At 50.9% G+C, this 14869-nt stretch overlaps 1 protein-coding gene across 1 annotated transcript in view; it reads left to right on the forward strand.

Annotated features, from left to right (window-relative positions):
- The window catches only part of Fam102a (family with sequence similarity 102 member A), a 31182-nt gene that overhangs the window by 7197 nt on the left and 9116 nt on the right, over nt 1–14869 (forward strand). The window contains exons 2-3 of the mRNA XM_038337413.2: nt 13092–13212; nt 13500–13529. Of these exons, the coding sequence (XP_038193341.1) occupies nt 13092–13212; nt 13500–13529 (151 nt within the window). The remainder of the gene's footprint in view (nt 1–13091; nt 13213–13499; nt 13530–14869) is intronic.

Consider the following 14869-nt stretch of genomic DNA (forward strand, 5'->3'; position numbering starts at 1 on the left):
TTGCAGACAAGCAGACAGCCCCTCACAAAGGTGCAGGGTACTGACTAAACCTTCTGGTAGGCTGAGGTAGATGAGAGAACCCAAGGTCTTTCAGTGGCCAGTATCCTGCCCCCTGTCTTTCTGGTTACTCTGCTCTTCCTCAACCCCCTTACCGTTCTTTTCCACATGAAACCACTGCTCAGCCCAAATGGGGAGTCTCTACCTATCCTTTGCCTTGTCACCTGCTATAGCCCCTCATTTGAGTGTTCATTGTGTCTAGCTCCTTCCCCGGAGCAGGAGTTCAAGGCCTCCACTGCATCTTAGTCTTTAGGCCTCTTGCTATGTGTTGGCGGTGTCCCAGGCTGGGACGTCTCTCTCCTGGCTCTGAACCAATGTGGTTGTTGGTGTTGACTGTGTGGTGGCTACTGCCAGCTGCTAAGCCCAAGCCTACCCTCAACCCAGTGCCCAAAGTATCAGCCTGTGCCAGGAGGAGCCCGTACCCGTATACTGGGCAGCTGGCTTAAAGGCTGCAGTTGAAACGCAGCCACGGCCATTGGCTCAGTTGGATGTGCCACTTGCAGAGGAGAGCCGCAGGTTTGGGAGGAAGAGAGTGAGCTCAGGCTCTGACATTGAATCTTGTAACTGCCGAATTGCTCTGTGACTGTGACCAAGGGCTTTATGCCTGCAGACTGTTTCCTCTTCTAGAGGGTGCTCACTTGAGGGCAGAAAAACTGCCCAAGATCAAGGTTAGCTGATCAGCACATGACCAGACCCTGGCAGCTACTACCGGCTAAGCCTGCAAAGAGAGGAAGTGCACAACCTGCTATCAGGAGGACAGAGGCTGGTTCCTGCTCACATGTGATGTGCCCTCTTCACCCACCACTTCCTGTGTGCAGACGTGTGCAGACACCACCTGTGGCTTCCCTGGGTTGTTCGTGTCAGTTTCCTGGTCACCTTATATGTCTGGGGCCGTGGGGATATAGTCTGTACCGCTGTAGGATCCCACCTGTGGCACATGAACTCAGTGCTGAACAACCCTTGAGGAAGTGATGTGAATTGGGGTGTTTGGGTTAGAGATTGGTTGTGGGACAAGAAGAGCTGAGCAGGAAAGAGCCAGTGCTTTGGAAGGGGCTTAGCGAGGGGAGGCTCTTGGGGCTGGACTTGACAGTATGCTGAAGAAGTGGGTGGGTTTAAATCAACCAGACCTGCTTCCCTCCACCCCGAGACAGGGTTTCTCTGTGTAACAACCCAAACTATCCTGGAACTGACTTTGTAGACCAGGCTAGTCTCAAACTCACAGAGGTCGGCGTGCCTCTCGAGTGCTGGAATTAGAGATGTGTGCCAACATACCTAGTTCAGACTTGCATTTGATTTATTTCTTAGTTCATTACTTTTATGTATATGCGTGTTTTGCCTTCATGTAATTCTGTACACCATGTATGTGCAGTGCACATGGAAGCCAAAAGAAAGTGTCAGGTCCCCTGGAACTATAGTTACAGATTGTTGTCTGTCTCTGTGTGAGTCCTGGGAATGAAACCCTGGTCCTCTGGAAGAACACCCAATGCTCTTAACTGCTGAGACATCTCTCTAGGCCCCAGACTTGCACTTTAGAACTACCGAAGGCAGCAGTACGGTAGACGATTTAGGGCTGCCAGTTATAGAAGGGCAAGTGTGTTAAACCGAGAAAGGTATCTTCCCAACCATTGTCTTGAACCAGTTCAAAGCTGGAGCCATCCTCTGCAGCAGCCAAGGTGAAGCAAAGGCCACCCTGGTCTACAAGAGCAAGTTCCAGGACTGTTGGGTACCACAGACAAAAGGCCCAAGAGTCCATGAGTTCAAAAATGACCTGGCTTAGAAAAGATGAAGTTGTTTGTTGGAGTTGGGACCGTATCTGGAAGGGGCTTTTAGGCTTGCAGAATTCTGCTTAGGTTTAGTTACACAAGTATGTTCTCTCTGAGGACTTGTGAGCTACATATCTCTGTTGCAAAAACAAGCCTTGAGATGCCCATACCTCTAGGCTCTAGGTGGGCACCAAAGCTTTCAAGACAAACACAAGGGTGCCTGGAAGTCTGAAGTTGATCTTTGGGGTTTTTCCTGGGTCTTCCTGGCAAGCCAGCCTGAACCATTCCAACCTGATGAGCATCGTTCTTGTTTATGAGGCAGTGGTTCATTTTGGCAACTGCAGGCAGTCTTCTTGGGCTGGGGATTTTCCTTTACCACTTGTAACCCCAGCACAGCAGAGCTTCCAGGCTCGAGTTTAGCAGTTTGAAGGCTTGGTGGGCTCCTGAGTTATTGCCAGACCACTGGGTGTCTGGGCTTTGCCTGTGATAGTACCTGGCTGCCATGGTGAACCTGTTACTACCCATCATAGCTTCTGGCTCAGAGCACTACCTGGCATGGCTAGTTTCAATTCAGAGCAGTAGTTGGAGGGGGTCTGGGGCTGAAAGCATAAAAGGAAAGGTTCTAATCCCAGCATTTGGGAGGCAGAGACAGGAGGATCTCTGTGAGTTTGAAGCCAGCCTGGTCTACAGAGCGAGTTCCAGGACAGCTAGGGCTGTGACACAGAGAAACCCTGTTTTGGAGAGGAAAAAAAAAAAAAAAAGGAAGGTTCACATTTCTTCCTTCCTCTCTCCAGTTACTGCTCTTCTTTCTTTCTGAGGTTCACCTCTTGGAAAAAGTGTGATTAGAGCTGGACCACTGCCCTGGCCATGATACTTGTGGTCCCTACCTGAGGCCCATAAACAGGAAGAGACCATTAGACATATCCGTCTCAGGGAAGTAGAGAGCATAGAGGAAATGGGGTTTTGCTACTGAGCTTACATCAACCCCAAACCTTCACCTTCTGTTGTTGGCTTTGAGGCAAGGTCTCACTGTTTGGCCCTGGCTGGCCTGGATCTCACAGAGATCTGCCTGCCTCTGCCTCTCAAGGGCTGGGATCAATGGTGTACATCATGATACCTGGCTCCAAACCCTGTCTCTGGGATGAGCCTTTGATGGATGTGTCCCACTAGTCTCAAGAGATGTACCCTGAGCTCAACAACTCATGCCAAAAGGATGACAGGAAACAATTGGACCTAGTTGTGAGACTGTCTCTGCCCATTATGGGTATAGGCAAGACAGCCTTTCTATCTGGGCAGCAGTTGAGTGCACAGCTTGGGACTCCAGGTTGCAGAAGGCATCCCTTTGTAGCAGCCGTTATCACAGACAAGGACCCAGCACATGACCCTGTTTTAAAAGGCCCAAGGCAAGATCCACGATGGCACTTGAGTAGAGTTCAAAGGCATTCTGGTTCAAGAAGTTGATAAGGTTATCCTTGGTGTGTGGGACCTGTGCCTGGAAGGGGCCCACTTAGCCTGACTCCTAGACAATGCTCAGTAAGTGGAGGTAGTGACAGTAGTGGTGGTCGGCCCAGGACGGTCTTTGAGTCGGCAGAGTCTCAGGTGTGCACTGAGGAGGTAAAACCCAGTGAGTCAGGTCCTCATGGTCCTATTTGACCCTGAGCCCTCGGTCCTGTGGTTGGAATCTTGGGTAGCTGCTGAGGACAGCTGGAAAATCAGGTCTGAGTCAGAGTCAGGCTGTGAAGAAAGGTGACTGACTAAATGGCTCCTGATTATCTTGTCGCCTCAGAAGTTCAGAGAGCCATGAGGAATCCTCCGTGCAGCAGGAACACCTGGGTAGAGAACAAGGTGTAGTCACATCTGAGAAACTCCTACTTAGAAGCAGAGTGAGAAGACTTGGCTCTACAGAAAAAGAGTACAAAAGATCTCTCATTCAGTTGTCAGATCCCCAGATCCATCTTTGAGGACAGGAGACAACAGCGAGTGTACCGGGAGAGGCCCTGCTCCCGGGATCTTGGCTCTGGGAGACAGAGGCCTTGATTGATTCCTTCCACACGTATAGGCCGAGTCCTGTGTGCACAGGAGGTACCTCAGGAGGGCCTGGGTGCCGGTGTCCCCATAACTAGTGTCCAGTCATTTCAGGAACCAGGCCTCAGGGAGAGTAATCCTTCTTTCCTCTCACTCCTTCCTCTCCCAGTGAATCAAACACCACCCAAGCCTGAGTCAGCCAGGAGCTGGTCACACATTCCTGCCACCTGCCACACCTCTGGGCATCTCAGCTGGGTTTTAGGTCTAGGGAAATGGCCAGATCCAGGGTCCAGGGTAAGGAAGAAGGCTGGGTTGCTGTTTTTGCATCTTCCGGATCACCTGCCCCTGATTTCCTCTCTGCAGACACTTTCAAAGGGCCAGGCCTGTCCTCCACTCAGCAGAGGCTCCTACTATGTTCAGGTCAGCCCCATGAGAAAGGGTAGGATGGTGACTGAGACCCAGGAGCTCTGGAGGTCATTGGGTGGCAGAGGCCTGCTTGGACCCATCTTTGCCACTCCAAGCCTCTCAAAGTGAGCCTGCTAGGTACAGGAAGGGAAGTTCCCTGACCGATCCAGCTCTGCAGCTCTGTGTGTGCTAATAGTCTGGGTTTTAGGAGAAGAAGTTGGTATCACATCCCAGTATAGCCATCCACTGTGTCTTGATTTGAATTCCTAGGGCCTCTAGTTCCGGTCCTTATGTGGAAAGGAAGTGCTGGACATGGGTTCAGATCTCAAACCCCAGTCAGTAGACCTTGGGCAGCTGAATTCTTGGGCCTTGGGTTCTTGGCCTGTGACATAGGGGTGATGGGCTATGAATTCTGTGACCATCTCTCCCTTGGTATGAGCTCAGTTTGCAATACCATCTCTTCCCTTCTGTGTAATATTTGTGGTAAAGGATGAAACCACAGGGCCTAGGGTTCTCTCACGACAGATAGTCATGCTATCTATCACTGAGACCTGAGAATGGTTCTCCTATGTTGGCAGATTTCCCAGGGATCTTGGGATCCTGCAGTGTTGGGCTTGGGGTACAGGCTACCCTTCAATTCCTGTAAGACCTGCCTCATGTCCCTGGACTCCCTGAGGGTCAATGTCCTGATCTGTGAAGTGGAAGTAGGGAGTCAGCCAGTGAAAATCGCTGTACTTGGCATGCAAGAGGACTTCCAGGAAGCAGGAGCTGGGGGCACCTTTGCTTAGTTCATGGGACTGGACCTGCGTTGGATTCAAAGCTAGCAGTTTGCTGTAGATCTCTTCACTAGGGTTTGGGGATACAGGCCAGTGGTAGAACTCTTGCCTAGCATGCACACAGCTCTGGGTTTCAACCCTAGCACCAACAATAAAAATAAAAGGTAGTGACTACTGGCACCATTTCAGAGCCTGGTTCACAGGCATTACCTGGGTGGTAACGTGAACTGTCTGCATACCCTGGCTGTGGAGCAGAAGGTAGAAGGGGACAGAGACATGCCAGTGTCTGTAAACAGAGGATCCCAACACCTACCTGTCTTGGGCTTTTTGTAGCTCAGTCCCCAGGTTACTTGGCTGAAGAATACCAGGATTCAAACCCAGATGTGTCTAACTAGCCCTGATGCTCCTAACCCAGCAAGCTTGAGCACCCTGCTGAAACCTCACCCCTGCTCTGTTGTGCAGTTTCTAAAGCTGCAGTTTGCCCACATTGCGCTTGATGGGGTCACTGGTCAATGTCAGCCTCACTCCCAGCCTTTTTGTCAACCCCTGAACCATCTTTAGGGTTCTTGTCAGGAGGGGAGCCGAAAAGACAGCATGGGACCCCAAGGTGCTTCTTTAAGCTCTCCAGTGTTGGGCACGAGGTGGCTTGGCTTCTAGGAACTTCTTGCTGCCTCACTACAGGAGGAGGGACTGGCAGGCTGAACTGTAGGGAACTGTTTCCCCCGCACGTGGCCCTGAACTCCTGGCAGGAGCCAGACACTGTTGGGCTGCCACGTTGGCCCTTCTGGCCTGCAGCCCCTGGACGGATGCCCTGACTGGCCCCTGGGGTGGGCCACTCCCCAGGCAGCTGTGGCGTGCTCTTCGGGAAAGCACTGGCAGATGTTGTTGATTTAAATTGTTTCCTATTAGATTCTCGCTCAGGCCAGGGCTGCCTCTCATCTGGCCGGAGCATAGATTGCATCACTAGGACCACTCATTCCTTGAGGAACCAGGCAAAGCCTGGGGTTCAGGCTGTTGCTGAAACAAAAGCCTGGATAGCAAGTGTGGACATCAGGTGATGGAACTTGCTCTGATGCCTGTGGTCTGAATAAAGAACTAAGTCTCCTAAGACCCAGGAATACAGCTAGGGGTCCTATTAATGCCTGCTTCTCTGATCAGAGTTACCTGGAAGTTGAATGAAGAGTGGCTTCCAAGGTCCCTATAGTGCATCTCAACTGGAGCTGGTTTTGTTAAGTCTTAAGACAGCTTGTCACATCTGGAGTTGTTCAACTTTAATTGGCAGGGTGCAGCTAAATGTGCCACAGCCACAGGACAGCTTCTCAGAAAATCCCTATCCTGCACAGCCCTTGGTCCTGCAGGCTAGTAGACACGTATGTGCTCACTTGTGTCTGGAGACACCTGTCCTGCTGACCTTCACACCCTACTTTGCTCAGATTTGAGCACCTAACCCTCTTCCAGTGCAGTGCCCCATACTGAGCATGCCAGTGGTGAGTAAATGTCCTGATGGGCATGTACATTTGTGTGTGTCCATGTGCTTATTATGCGCACGTGTCTGTATGTATCATGTATGTTGGAGGATGAAACTCAGGTGGCTAGGATTGTGTACCAAGCACCTTTTCCTAGTGAACCTTTTAACTGGCCCCTGATGGACACTTACACCTGGGAAAATGAGTGTTGTAGGTGGCTCTAGGGTCACCCTGGATCCCTGTCACGGGGACTGAGCTACCATACTGTTTCCTGGGGTTCCCTTTTCCTTGTAACTGCCAGTCCTGCTGCTGTACCTTGGCACCAACTCTGGGGAGAGTCCCCCTGGGTCCATGGGTTCCTAGCAACCTATGGCTAGGAGGGAGCTCCCATGGCAGTCAGTCCCTGTCTCCTGTGTGGTAGAGTTCAGAATGATGCTGCCAGGTACAGTATTTGTTGCATCGAGCTCATTCCTAGGAACCATGAAGCCAGACTCTGGGGTGGCTCCTAATGGGGACATTGCATTTCTTCTGTCAGAGAAATTGTTGGAAATGGCTCACTTCAGCCTGACCTGCCACCTTCCCCACTCTCAGGGGTTCCTTTAATAGTCTTGGTTGTTGTGAACCAGAGAGACCTTTCCCTCCTCTGTGTCCGTGTTTATGTTGTGAGCCAGAGGGCCTTTCCCTCCTTTCTGCTTTGGTGCGGGGAGGACTGAAATGGTACAGTGAGTTGGGAGTCTCCTGGCAGGCTGCTGCGGGGAGACCTGGTGTCCCATGAGTTTGTTTCACCCCCCTGGACCTCAGTTTTGTCGCTGTAGAACAGAGGTGGTATTTACACAGGCCTCGGGGTTATGGAGCTGTTCTTTTCGTCCTGTGCTTGAACCTGGAATCCCACAAAATAAGCTCAAGGCTTGGGGATGCTTCATTGAAGTAGAGGGCCCGGGGGCATAGAGAGTGAAGATCCCTCTGCCAGCTCTGTCGTGGACTTTTAGGGAAAGAGGCCATGGTCACAGACAGATGTGGTCCCCGTTAGTATGGGACCCTCATGGCGGCCAGCCACATTTCCTGGTCTCAAGACACAGCAAGGCAGATGCTAGGCAGATGTGGCTCTGCAGAGACACTGGGTTGATGCACTTCTTTCTACCCCACTTGAACTGATGAGTGAGAGAGCCCCATGTAGTGGGCACGCCACCTCCTCCTTTTGGGCTTTCCTGTGTTCCTATTGCTGGAGACTCCCTTTATCTTTACCCAGCTGACACCCCACCCCAGCTTTGAAACCCTGGCTCTGATGTCACTGCCCCTACACATCTGTCCTGCTCTGTAGGGAGCTCTTGTAGCCCTTCAGAGATATTGACAGCTGCCAGTTGTTTTCTTGTGTAACATGTTCCCCCCTCTGCTCCAGGACCCTTCAAAAGGTTCATGCCATGCCTCTAGCCTGAGCTGGTGCCTGCACTCTCCATGGATACCCTACAGAGGTCTGCTTAACAGTTGGATACAAGTCCAAGGTTCTTGCTAAGCCATTCTGTGTCTGCCTGAGATAGGCAGAGGCAGTCGGGAGTCCGATTGGAAGAGTCCTAGAGCCAGGAGAGATCCGGGAAGTCCAAAGCATCTGAGACCACTGTTTTGTGGGGCACTTACTCTATTTTAGGACAGTTCAAAAATAACTGCAAGGTGGTCACAGAGACCGCAGTGGTTAAAGGCCTTGCCCTGTTGCGCTGGGATTTGCACGTCTAATTGTATATCTTAAAACTAAAAGCAAAACCTGTCTCTTTAATTACCTGTCCCTGGCAGTGGCAGCGGCAGCAGGGAGCAGGGATGCACGCCCTGAAACCCCAAGCTGGAAGAGCTGACTTACAGCCTTCCCACCCTGACAGCCGGTTGCCCACATTCACTCGGCATGTCCCCACTTGACAGTGCCTGGGGGGAGGGGAGTAAGGGTGGGCCCTGGCCTTGAATCAGATACTTGTGGTTCAAATCCCTTTGCTTATTATAACCACCCATCCTAACTTAAGTTCCCTCTCCTTTAAAGTTAAATTTTATTTTTATTATTTTTTTGGTATTTTGAGACAGTTTCTTTGTGTAGCCCTGACTGTCCTGTCCCTGACTGTCTGTAGACCAGGCTGTCCTCAAACTCACAGAGATCCGCCTGCCACTGCCTCCTGAGTGCTGGGATTAAAGGTGTGCATCTCCTCCACACGGCTTAAATTTTGATGTTAATTTTTGATGAGGAAAACTACTCTTAGACAAAAACAACTCACCTCAGTTCTAACAGACTTGACTGAACTGTCCCCTTCCTTATGGCCATTGTCCCTTTATATCAGCATGAATAAGCCAGGTGTCCAGGAAGCCAGCAGTTCAGGGTTCTGGTCTTTTCTTGGGTTGGAATGATCTTCAAGTCTTGGGTTTTGCCATTTTATTTAGTTATCTGGGGCTGAGCATGCTAAAGTTTTGTGATTTTACACTTGCTGTTGTCTGGTTGCACCCTGAGCCATTTTTCATCAGGACAGGGAGTGGGATGCACGCCGTTTACATCTTAAGTATAATTTGTCTTTTCACTTTCTTGATTTCCATGGCTGGCCCACTGTGCTCCTGATGAATGAGGATATAGATTGGGTACTGCTGTGCATGGGCCTGTGGTGTCCTGGTAGGCTCAGTCTCTGCCTTCCTAGCACCCAGCCCACTGAAGTTGCAGAGGTATAAGGTGATGCTCAGTCTCAGCATCCGTGATATGGGAGTCTCCCGGTGTGAGAGGGGCTCTGATTCTGCCTCTGATAGTACTCCAAGGCTTATAGAGGAGTCCCTTTACCCAGGCAGGCACTGTGAAAATTTACAACTGATACTAACAGTTCGGTGAATAAATAAGGAGCTGGGAGCTTAATTCAATGGTAGAGTACTTGGTTACATGTGCAAAGCCTTAGGTTCAATCCCTAATGCCACCAAAAATGAAGAGAAACAAGGAAGGGAAGGGGACTTAGGCTGTCAGTGTAGAATCTTGTCTGCCTAGCCTCATAAGGCCTGCATTCCATCCCCAGAGGGGAAAAAAGACAACAGTATCTCTTCCCTGCCTTCTTCGTCTGTAGTTTCCACACACTCAAGTGCCCAGTGGTGACCCTCATTTGCCATGTGATATCATGGGCATCTCTGAATTCTCTGTGCACACCATCTTGTGTCCTTTTGAAAACAACGGAGATGATGTATTGTAGAAACCTTTTTCCTGCCGTCCCGCCAATGGGTAAGACCATCCTCCTTCCCTGTTTTTTTTTTTTTTTTTTTTGGTTTTTCGAGACAGGGTTTCCCTGTAGTTTCTAGAGCCTGTCCTGGAACTAGCTCTTGTAGACCAGGCTGGCCTCGAACTCAGAGATCTGCCTGCCTCTGCCTCCTGAGTGCTGGGATTAAAGGCGTGCGCCACCACCGCCCGGCCTTTTCTTTCCTTTTTTTGAGACAAGATTTCATTACGTAGCCTTGGCTAGCCTCAACTCAAAGATCCATCTGCTGATGCCTCAGGAGTGCTGGGATTAAAGGTGTGAGCCACTAAACCCTGTTCCTTCCTCTTCTTCCTTTTTTAAAAAATTTTATTTATTTATTTACTTTTTTGGGTGTGTTGTTTTGAGACAGGGTTTTTCTGTGTAGACCAGGCTGGCCTTGAACTCAGATGCCAATAAGCAACCCCTCACATTGGAGCTGTTCCTATTTTTGCCTCACTGGCTTTAACTACTCACCCTTCTTAGCACCCCGCGTGGTCCCTTTGTAATTTGGGACTAAGACTCCCCTCCCCATTCCCCGCCTGTTTCAGAGCCTACCACTCCCCCCCTTTGTTCCTCAGTACGCATACTGTCCACATTTCTACTTTAGGGTCTTTGTTTCTGCTCCTGTCTTCATCTTGCACGTTGGTGCTTTGGTGATGTCACTCTCCTGTTAAGACCCCCTGGCCACCTTTCTCTCAGTCTCTGCCTTGCCTGTCTGCTGTCTACCTCCTCCCTTCCCATTTTAACATCTAGGACATGCATCGCCTGGGTTTTCTGTGTCGTTACCATCTGCCTGAGTAGCAGGCCCTTGAAAGCAGGCGTTTCTGTCTTCTTTGTGTACTGCTCATTTCTCCGTCCAGGATTTTTTTTAAAAATTTATTTATTTATTATGTATACAATATTATGTCTGTGTGTATTTCTGCAGGCCAGAAGAGGGCACCAGACCTCATTACAGATGGTTATGAGCCACCATATGGTTGCTGGGAATTGAACTCAGGACCTTTGGAAGAGCAGGCAATGCTCTTAACCACTGAGCCATCTCTCCAGCCCTCCGTCCAGGATTTTTAGGAATGCCTAGCACATTATGGATGCTTTAGTTAATGGTTCCTAGCACAGGAGGGTGGTCCAGGGCTGATCCCATAAGCCCTGCCCTGCTCACCTTCCTGCTGGAGGGAACAGCCTTTTCACTTGAGCCTGGAAGAGCGGCTCGTGATTTGCTCTGGGCTGGCCTGGTAGGGCTGACGGGAACCACAACTGAGCCTCAGGCTTCCTAGCTGGTACTCCCACTACAGTCTCAAAGGAGGGGTGGGCAGTTTGCTGTTGGCCTTTGTTCCCAGACTCTAACCCTAATTCCTACCCTTCCTGCTTCTGCAGGTCTCGGCAGCTGTTTCTGCTCTTAGGTGGGGTGGAGGTGGGGTCCACACAGAGTGATTCCCACCCTGTGCCCTTTTGGGCTCAGGCCTCAGTTGTTCCAGAATGAATCTTCTCTACCTTTCTACGCCCTGTCTGTGTAGCCCTGACTGTCCTGGAGCTAGCTCTGTAGATCAGGCTGGCCTCGAGCTAACAGAGACCACAAGCCAGTGGTGTTTCCCATTCACAAGGTGCTCTCATTCCTCAGACCATTTCATGACATCACCTCACACATATCAGCTGTCGCTCTTCATTTCCCCAACTCCTTTCCCTGGCAACCGCCAGTCTAGTCTGCTTTCTGTCTCTCTGGATTTGCCTGATCTGGGCATTTCCTACAGTTAAAATCTACAGTAGGCTCTCCTGTGCACCTGGCTTTGACTTAGTGATAATGTGTTCAAGGTTAGTAGCACTGTGTAAGTGCCTCCTTCCAAAGGACAGCGGCCTCTTGAGCAGGCCACCGATGTCTTTCCCACTCACCATTTGTGGTGTTTGGGTTGCTTTTGCTTTTTAACTGTTGTGAACAGTGCTGCTTGGCGCATTTATGTGCAGGTTTTGGTGTGGCTGTATGTTCTGTCTCTGTTGGGTGTGGACACAGGAGTAGAATTACTAGATCATGTGGTAATGTGGAATGGCTGGCCTCACAAGCCCACGGGGTTTCAGCTGCCAGGGGTTCCTGCTTTTTGTGCCCCTGAGCCAATGTGGCAGCCTAGGGCTCAGTCTGAAGCTAAATAGCCTGGATTTCAGCCTGCTTTGTGAGTTCTGCTCTTGCAGTCCTGCTGGGGCCCCAGTGTCACCAACTATAAAAAAGGATAGCATAGATCCGCAGCCACCCAGGCTCTGTGAAAAGCAGATGCCCTGCTGCAGCCCTCTCTCACATCTGGTAGGTAACCCATGTTTCTTGGGTCACTCAGGGTGTGGAAATGTCACTTCTCAGCTGTGTGCCTGCCCATCCAGTTAGGTGGGATGTGCTGAATGAAGAAGACACTGAGCACCAGTTCTGGCAGGATTTGGGCGGGGACTGCAGGGTGCCACAGTTCAGCTCTCCACGCCGCCACCCCAGATCTTACTGAGCTCCTCACGGCAGTTGGTTGAGGTGTAGATGGGCTGCCCCCAGAGTTGCCATCGAAGAACAGCCATCTCAGTTATGCTGGGTTGTTACTGTCCTCACATTCCAGGGCTAGAAGGTTGGAATCCCACCTGGTATCTCTTCTGTTTCTTTGTAGACCGGCTGGCAGGCTTTCTCCAGCACTGTGAGCAGGCTGTGGCGACTACCGGCTCTGCAGTTCTTTGAATGGTGCCTAGCACTGGGCAGCAGCACGCAGCATTAGCTATTGTGGTTATTGTGTTGTTAGAGTCTGACTGAACCCAGCTGTGGGCCCAGCAGACTGGTGGGAGATCAGGGCTTGGTCGGTACCCCAGAGTTCATTCTGGGAAGACTAAAGTGAGGGTCACATTAGGAGGCCAGCAGGAGCCCCGCAGGGGCTGGTAATGGGAGTATAGGAACTGCCAAGGTCACCGTGCTGGGAATAGAAGCTCAGCACATCTGTTGGCCCCCTGAAAGGCTAGCTGCCCCAGCCTTTCCTCACCCACAGCTGCTTTTTGATTCTTTGTTTTGTTTTTTTTGTTTGTTTGTTTTTGTTTCTTTTTTGTGGGGGTGGGTGGGGGAGAGGCGGGATGGAGACAAGGTTTCTCTGTGTAGTCCTGCCTGTCTTGGAACTCACACTGTAGGACATGTTGGCCTCAAACATATAAGGTGAGCACACCACTGCCCAGCTTATCCTTTGTTTTCATTTCATGCTTTTTGTTTTTACAGTCATGCTATTGTAGTTTATGGAAACACTCAGGCAGCAAGGCCCTGCCCTGCCCCTGATAGGACTGGAGTGGGGGTTGGTGCCCGTATTAACCACGTATTCACCTGTCCCGTGTTCATCTGTCCTGTTTCTGCAGGGAGGAGGTACAGGAGAATTGTGTACGGTGGCAGAAGAGGTTCACTTTTGTGTGTAAGATGAGTGCCAACCCGGCTACAGGCCTGCTGGACCCCTGCATCTTTCGAGTGTCCGTGCGCAAGGTGAGGCAGGTTTGTGTGACTGAGCCTAGGGTTGTCTCTGTCTCTGGGGGACTCCTGGCCAGCTCAGCACAAGGCAGACCACCTCTGACCCTGTGGGAGATACCTGAGAGGATGGGTGTGAGACTCTCCACCTGTGGGTGTAGGCGCTTTTCCTACCAAGTCCATTGCAAGGAGAAATGTGAGCAGTTAACCTGCTCCTTTCTGTGTTCTGTTCTCATGGTACTTTGGGGCCATCTCTGAGAGACCAGGGTTTCCTAGTCACGCCTTATGTGTCTGTGTCTCTGCAGGAGCTGAAAGGCGGGAAGGCGTATTCCAAGGTAAGAGGGCCGTGTTCCGCACCACCCGGTTCCTTCTTCCTTTTCCTTGGACTTCACTAATTGTGTTAGGTATTGGTTAAAACTTAGCAGAGATCACCCAGCCTCTGCTTCCCAGTGCTGGGGCTGAAGGCATGTGCGACCACTCCCAGCCTCTGTACTCGGAGTCTGTGTTTTATGTGTGCGTGTGTTGTTGGAGATTGAACCCAGGGCCTTATGCATGCTAGGCAAATATTTTACCACTGCTCCATTTTTCTAAGGAAAACCGAGTAAAAGCGTGATGTGACTTAGGGAAGCGGAAAGGGAGTGCCGTGTGCACGCGTGTGCTTGTAGGCAGCAGTTGTTCAGACCGATGCACAGATTCCACGACTTCAGCGCCTCGCTTATCTTGCAGGTCACCTCAGCTTCCTGTACTCTTTCTAATGGCAGCAGTGTCTCACTGTGTGGCTGGTGACTCAGATTCAGCCATTCACTGCTGCTGTAGAGCTGTGTTGCCTAGGCTTTCATTAATGCTTCCCTTCCACTCCCACCCTTACCCCCACTCCTGACTTCAGCCCTGGAAGTAAAACCTTTTTTATGGGAAAGATGGGAAGAAGATGACCTAGCTTTGAATGAGCATGTTCTGTCCTCCATCTCTTGTCTCTGGGGGACTCCTGGCCAGCTCAGCACAAGGCAGACCACCTCTGACCCTGTGGGAGATACCTGAGACAAAGGTAGCATGGCTCAGACGTCCCCACTACTAGAGCTCCAGAAGCCCACAGCTCTATCTGCCTGCCCTGGCCCGGCAATGGAGGAGCTGTCAAAGTGTCAGTGTACAGCCAAGGAGCCTTCAGCCCACATCAGATGCTGCCAGACCTTCCCTGCTTTTCCATAGCAGCACCTTACCTTTATCCCATTGTACAAATGAGGAAACCAATACCTACAGAAGGACTGGACTATAAAATGGGGTCCGTCTGAGTCATTTCTGATCCTGTAGCCTGTGCCCCTAAATATTGTAGTCGAGCCCTGTATGTAACTGGTGCACAATAAATGTCCCGATTAGTTTGCTGTCCTGGTGATCCCCAAGCCTGGCACTGTCACTTCAGCCTCAGTTTCCCCTGTTCTGCTTTTGTCTCTCACATCTCACCTGCACATACCCTCAAAGGAACAGGTCCAGACTGGTTGGCGGAAAGTCTTACCCAGTAAGCCTGTGCACGCGACACAGTGTCCATATGTTAGATTCTTCCCTCCACCGGGGACATCATGGGGACCCTGCCTACTCTGTAGTGTCTCGTCACCTCACCCTGCCACCCAGTTCCCATGGGCCTGCCTGCTCTTCTGCCTGCTCTCTGTCAGCTCCCGAC

Source organism: Arvicola amphibius, chromosome 7 (assembly GCF_903992535.2).
Source record: "Arvicola amphibius chromosome 7, mArvAmp1.2, whole genome shotgun sequence".
NCBI lineage: Eukaryota > Metazoa > Chordata > Mammalia > Rodentia > Cricetidae > Arvicola > Arvicola amphibius.